We start from the raw sequence: 6,758 nt of genomic DNA, 5'->3' as shown, positions 1-6,758 counted from the left end.
TGTTCCGGTTGCTGTCTTTCACAGAAGTTCTTTGTATGTTCCCAGCCAAGGACGTATTTCCACTCTGTTTCCCTTTTGGCTGCACTGACAGCTTTATGAACTTGACAATTATGAACCCTTTCCCTAGAACTAAAAACACATATTCATAATCAAAAATCTTTGCATACAATATCTGAGGATCTTTCATTTACAGGTGGCATAAGAGAGGAAAGGGGGCAAGCGGAGGTGAAGGGGAGGTTGCTTTGGTGCGGGTGGCCCAGACTGCACAAGTCTCCTCTCTGGAGCACGGCTTGCACAAAGACACACGACGAAGAGAAGGCACTCGACGGCCAGGGTGACTGTTCACTCATTCAAGGACCGAAGAAGCCAGGATACCCTTGGGAACAATTTCCATCCTTGATCTTGGTGATGGGGAGATGGTGTCTAAAAAATGTAGCTGGGAGGGTGCCACTGTGGCACAGCAAGTTAACCTGCCGCCTGCAATGCCAGCACCCCATATCAGAGCATTGATTCCACCCCGGCTGCTCACTGCTAATCCAGCTCCCTCTAATGCACCTGGGAAAGCAGCGGAGGATGACTCAAGTACTTGGGACCCTGTTCCTGGCTCTCCTGGCTTCCCCCAGCCCAGTCCTGGTTGTTGCAGACATTTGGGGAGTGAATGATTCCTCCCCTCCCATCCCGCTCCTCCTCCGCCATCTCCTCTCTTCTCCTTCCTCTTGCCTCCCCTCTGTCTTCTCTCTTGCTATCCCTCACCCTTGAATCTTTTTTTAAAAAATTAGCAGAAAAGAAAATGTAGCTTGGAAACGGAATATGGGGCCAGTCTGCCAGGGCCCTCCTGGGCAGGCCCTTGACCCCATCCCATGCCCCCCAGGGTTACCCGGAGGTAGCCATGGATCTCTGAGGAGAGGGATGCTCAGAGCTCTCGCTTGGGAAGATCCACCTTTGGAGTGGCAGGGGGTGACCAGTCAGGAGTGTATCGCACTGGACTTTTAACTCCACCCACTTGGCAGCGGGCCCGGCCTCCAGCTGGCACTTGGTGGCGCTGGCGCAAGCTCCCATGTAATGCAGTTATTGGTCAATAGGTGGCGCCATTACAGCACGACTGACAGCAGGGCTCCTCGGGTAAGCATAGGCTCCGAAGCAGAAAAGCCATTTTTCTGGGGGAATTCACCTTGTGGGGACAATCTGCAAGTGGTTGGGGCACGTAGAATCTGGAGTCAGAGATTCAGGAACACTGCGCCGGCACTTCCACACCGCACTTCAGCGCAGCAGGGTGTGCTGGCTAAATGTCTGTGTCTCAGCACACAGATGTGGGAAGAAAACCTATCTTTCCTGTTCGTAGACAAAATTAACTGAAATATATTTGGGGAAGAACTGTTCCTTAGCTTTGGAAAAGCATCTAGGTGAGCCACTTTATTATCCCAGTCGAGATTGTAATCTGCAGCACTGCTGAAATCATGTGAAACCACACACTGACATCGGAGGCCAGGGAGCATACCTGGGAAACTGCAGTGTCTCCAAGAGCAGTTTAGATGTACCAAGCGGTGGTTGCAGCACACATGCATTTCCATTTTGAGAGTAAGAAGGACTCTTCAGAGTGGACACTGTGGCCAAGTGGGTTAAGCTATCACCTGCAGCAGCCAGCATCCCATGTGGGTGCTGGTTCGAGTCCTGGCTGCTCCAGCTCCTATCCAGCTCTCTGCAAATGCACCTGGAAAGCAGTGGAAGATGGTCCAAGTGCTTGGGCCCCTGTACCCACATGGGAGACCTGGAATTCCTGGACCCTGGCTCCAGCCTGACCCAGCCCTGGCAGTTGTGGGCACTTGGGGAGTGAACCAGAAGATGGAAGATTTCTGGCCAGCGCCGTGGCTTAACAGGCTAATCCTCTACCTTGCAGCACCAGCACACTGGGTTCTAGTCCCAGTTGGGGCGCCGGATTCTATCCCGGTTGCCCCTCTTCCAGGCCAGCTTTCTGCTATGGCCCGGGAAGGCAGTGGAGGATGGCCCAAGTCCTTGGGCCCTGCACCCACATGGGAGACCAGGAGAAGCACCTGGCTCCTGGCTTCGGATCAGCGCGATGAGCCGGCCGCAGCGGCCATTGGAGGGTGAACCAACGGCAAAAAGGAAGACCTTTCTCTCTGTCTCTCTCACTATCCACTCTACCAGTCAAAAAAAAAAAAAAAAAAAGATGGAAGATTTCTAACTCTGCCTTTCAAATAAATAAATAAATAAATAAAAAGACCCCTCAAGACAGCCCTTTTAGACCAGTGAGGGACAGGCAGACAGGGAAGGAAGCAGCTTGTTGGACGTGAAGCCATAGAGGGGTCATTACCTCACCCCTTGAAATCAGCAGTGCTTGGAAAAGCCCAAGTACTCGAAGATTTGGCAATAGTAGGGGGCAATTTTTAGCATACAATGGGTATCAACACAGTTTGAATTTGCTGAACAGGTGGTAAATAGTGAGTTTGATGTGAGGCTTCAATTCATTGTGAGAAACATTCTGAAGGCCCAGGAAGCCAGAGTGCCAGGAGCACCAGGTTCAGGCAGGCTCTCTTTGTCTATGGTATTTTTAAAATTAAAGTCTCGGCTGCTGCCACAGCTCAATAGGCTAATCCTCTGCCTGCGGCGCCGGCACACTGGGTTCTAGTCCCGGTTGCTCCTCTTCCAGTCCAGCTCTCTGCTGTGGCCTGGGAAGGCAGTGGAGGATGGCCCAGGTCCTTGGGCCCTGCACCCCCATGGGAGACCAGGAGAAGCACCTGGCTCCTGGCTTCGGATCAGCGCGGTGCGCCGGCTACAGCGCGCCAGCAGTGGCAGCCATTGAGGGGTGAACCAACGGAAAAGGAAGACCTTTCTCTCTCTCTCTCACTGTCCACTCTGCCTGTAAAAAAAAAAAAAAAATTAAAGTCTCACTGCCCTTTAACTCGGCACTCTTTTTTTTATTTCTCACTTTTAAAGGATTATGTTTAAATGTGGACCTTCTCACTAGGGGAAGTACATAACTGCACAATTTTGCACTCACACCCACGGAGTCATGAGTCCCTTAAGTTCCACGGTGCCCCTACCAATAAGAGCCGGAGGGAATCCCAGCTGACACTCACTGGGGCGAGAGGGGTGGGCAGGCCACAGCATCCTGCACTGCATCCCTCAGAGATGCTGGTGCAGCCCTGGACTGAAGAGGGTGAAGAACTGCTTTTCCTGGGAAGATTTGTCTGCACTATGGGGAAACAGCTAGAGAAAGGATGAGCACACAGGGCAGTGGGCATAAAAGGGGACAGAAATGGAGTCAGGGTGAAAGTACCGGACCAGCTATGCAGACGCTGGTGAGCTCAGCTGCCCTTGAGATTCCTGTCAGACTCTGGAGAAGCTAAGCTACACGGCGCGGGCATGGGGCACAAGGACAGAGCCGTGACAGGAAATAGGTGGGAGCGCTGGCTTCTTCCTCCCAAACAGCAGGTCCAGAAAGCCATCTTGGTGGGGCTCAAAGGTCACTAACCGAAATCCGAACTGCGATTTCTTGTTCCAACTGCAAAAGATGAAAATTGGCTAAAACTAAGTCCTTTCCAGGCCTGCTCTAGGATCTTCATTGGGAAAACAGGGAAGTCCTTCTCTGAAGATTTTAACGAGAGCAACTGGCAGAGTGGTCAGGCAGACCCAGGTTTTAGTGCTGGCATTGCCCAGTTCCAGTGAGTTTTGGAGTCTGTTTCTGAACTGCTCTGTAAAAATAATAGTACCTGCCTCCCGGGTTAACAAGAACTACAGCTGTGCAGCATCTGATACACAGTAAGTGCTTGCTAAGTGACAGCTATCATTGCTGCTCCCAGTGCTGAGTGCTGCAGCTGTACCAGGAACCTGCGTCCCAGTCCCCAGGCAACGGCCCGCTTCCATGCTTTAGCTGCCCCCTCTACTCCCCCCGCCCAATGACATTCCCTCCATCAAGAACTTCCAGGTCACAGCCACATGAAAAGGCCTGTGCTAACTTGGGAAGTCACTATCCTTTTCCTGAAGGGTAAGGGTTCTTGAAATAGGGAAAGATGTAAAATAGTTTCTAGAACCTTCTCTCAGTAGTCTTTCTCAGGGGGAGCTAGTCATCACCACCACCCCATTCAAGAGAATTATAAGGAAATTTGCATTTTTTCTCCCCAACAAATCTTATCCTCATCTTATACATCCAGAAATTAAGGGGATGATTGTGTGTAGGAACTGAGATTCAGGCCTAGACGTGTGCCTTCAGGGCCCTTTCCACCTCTCTGCAGCAACCAGCAGCAAGAACATACATGCATGTGTGCACACACAGGTACACACACACAGCTTGGCACACGCAAGGTACCCCAGCTCGTTAGTTCTCAAATTTTGCTTTGGGGCAGTCCTGGGAAACCTGCATGGCCCGAGGGTGTAGCCTGAGCTGATGTCAGCAGAGCTGCAAGCTCTCCGGGGAACACCTTACCGGCATCCTCCACTAGAGGCCTTAGCAGTTACTGTGTTTCCTTTGTGATGTGTCACTCCACCCCCAGAGATCCCAGGCAATCCCCCCAGAACAATCCCTCCCACCCCGCCCTCCTTCCACGGAACAGGTGTCCAGCACCCAGGCGTGAAGATCATCTCCCAGGGCAAGAGGCTGCACCGAAAGGGGGGCAACTGCAGACCCTGGCGAACGCCGTAGTCACAACACACACCGCTCCTTGCCCAGCCCAGCCCGAGGTCAAGGTCCAGGACAGAAGGGAAAGCAGGCGGAGCTAGCAATGCCTGTCCCAGCCAGGGCAATGACAGCCAACTCCTTGGACTGGAAGCAAGGACAGAGGCAGGACGCCCCCCTCCCGGCCCCCGCCACACACACACACACACACACACAAAGTCCTTTAGTATCAGTCAGCAAGGAGGGGAGATGACGCCTTTTATTGAGGTTACCGTGGAGGAGAGCACTGAGGAAGGGTACACAAAGGCGGGGAAGGGCACGGGGTCATCACTCAGGAGGTGCGAGGGTAGCACATCAGTTAAGGAACCTCAGGACAGCCACATGCTCCATGCCCTGGGGGGTGGGGGGTGGGGGGAGGCTCACAGAAGGATCTGAAGCCCCCAGGATCTAACACCAGAGCCACAAGCCCTGCCCCTCAGGGCTCACACACTACTGCACGGTGGACAGACACGATGGAGGCGACATCGACACCGGGAGGCAGCGGGCAGGGACACACGTGACAGTAAGAGGAACTGCAGCTAAGCAGGTGTGGCCAGGAGAGACAGTTTCTGACTGCAGACCCCAAGAGTCCCTCAGACGTCCCCTGCATCTGGGCTGCAGCGAGCTGGGCTCTTTGTTCTCTAACCCCAGAGAGAAGCAGTCCCAGGCGAAGTCAGCGACCGGGCGGGATCCGCGCTGCATGCACAGTCCAGAGCTCGAGCTATTCCCGTGTCTTCATGCACATTCGCAGCCAGCGCCTCCCCCCCGCCCCGGGAACCCCATTCACCCAGGTCCGGGGCTCCCTTTACCAATGGCAGCACAGACTTGCGGCGGGGTGGGGGCGGCGGTTTCTGCGGAGCACCGAGTGTCTTGGACTCAACAGAGGGGCAGAAGAGAATCCCCCCACCCCCGATTCCTTAATTTCTAGGCAAATCGTTTGAGATTGTTTGCCACAGTCCTAGAGAAGTCCTTGTCGTGAATAGAAAAGGCAGGGTTCTATGTACACAGGCCAGCGGTCCGCTCGCCACCCGGGGAGGGACGGGCAGGGCAGGGGCCGGCGCGTCCTCTCCCGCAAGCTCACCTTTGCGCAGCCCGCAAGGGCTCCGCAGCCGGCGGCGGGAGCGGCCCCAGCTCCCAGGGGCCTGCGCCCAGCAGACCCCGCCTCGAGGGCGCCCCTCGGCCAGGACCGCGAGCAGCCGTCGGAGGGCGGCGTCCGACCCGCAGCGGCCGGGGGGCGCCCGCGGGGCCTCACGGCGCGGCCTCGCCCCTCAGCCGCAGCAGGGCGGCGTCGGGCGGGTCTCGGGGCTCCAGCGGCGGCGCGGCCGTGCTGCCTGCGCGGGGGCTTTCGGGGCGCTCGCGGCGGCCGGCGGGAGCGGCGGGGCACGGCCGCTCCTTCTCCTCCTCGGCGTTCCCGTGCTCCGGGTCCTCGCTGGCGACCGCCCCCGGCGCAGGGCACTCGGGCTCCCGGGGGGTGCCCGCGCAGCGCCCCTGGCCGCCCTGGCGGGGCGCCGTGGTCATGATCCGGCACATGGACACGATGGCCCGCTGGTTGGCGCACACGTCGTCCGACAGCACCTGGATGTGCGAGGCCTGCTCGTCCAGGGCGCCCCGCATGGCCCGCACGTCCTCGAACAGGGCCTGCAGCTGCGCCTTCAGGTGCTCCATCAGCTCCTTCATGCCGCCGTTGTACTCGCCCGAGAGCACGTCGCCCACGGCCGGCACGCTGGACACCTCCAGGGGCGCCGGCACGTCGCCGCCGTCCTTGGTCATGAGCTCCAGCGGGCCGTCCTCCATGGGGTCGGGGGCGCGTCCAGCTCGGACTCGCCGGGCGGCGGCTACGGGGGTACCCGGGCCGGCGCCTCCCGCGCGCGCCCTGCACACCTCGCCTCCGGACCGCGCCCGAGTTCGCGCGCCCCGCGCAGCGCGCGCCCGCAGGTCCCGTCCAGGCCGAGACCGCCGCGCGGGGCTCCCGACCCCTTTCCAGGCACGGGCGGCGCCCGCGAGTGCGGCCCGGGCGGCGGGGGCGCGGCGCCGGCCGCGCGCCGAGCTGCCGTTTCCAAGGCGACGCACGGCACGTACGTGACGT

The 6,758-nt window shown here is 57.6% G+C and overlaps 1 protein-coding gene across 1 annotated transcript; it reads right to left on the bottom strand.

Moving 5' to 3' along the window:
- Positions 1-5,920: 5,920 nt before the first annotated feature.
- CCDC184 (coiled-coil domain containing 184) lies at positions 5,921-6,516 on the bottom strand. The gene has a single exon (XM_062195243.1). The coding sequence runs from the start codon at positions 6,464-6,466 to the stop codon at positions 5,921-5,923; it is 546 nt and encodes a 181-aa protein (XP_062051227.1). The 5' UTR covers positions 6,467-6,516.
- Between the last annotated feature and the right edge of the window lie 242 nt (positions 6,517-6,758).

This window comes from Lepus europaeus, chromosome 6 (genome assembly GCF_033115175.1).
Source record: "Lepus europaeus isolate LE1 chromosome 6, mLepTim1.pri, whole genome shotgun sequence".
Lineage (NCBI taxonomy): Eukaryota > Metazoa > Chordata > Mammalia > Lagomorpha > Leporidae > Lepus > Lepus europaeus.
This window is presented reverse-complemented; position numbering and strand designations above follow the sequence as displayed.

What these genes read in the sequence shown, in the direction of transcription:
- CCDC184 (XM_062195243.1), bottom strand. Translation starts at nt 6,466, where the DNA reads ATGGAGGACGGCCCGCTGGAGCTCATGACCAAGGACGGCGGCGACGTG.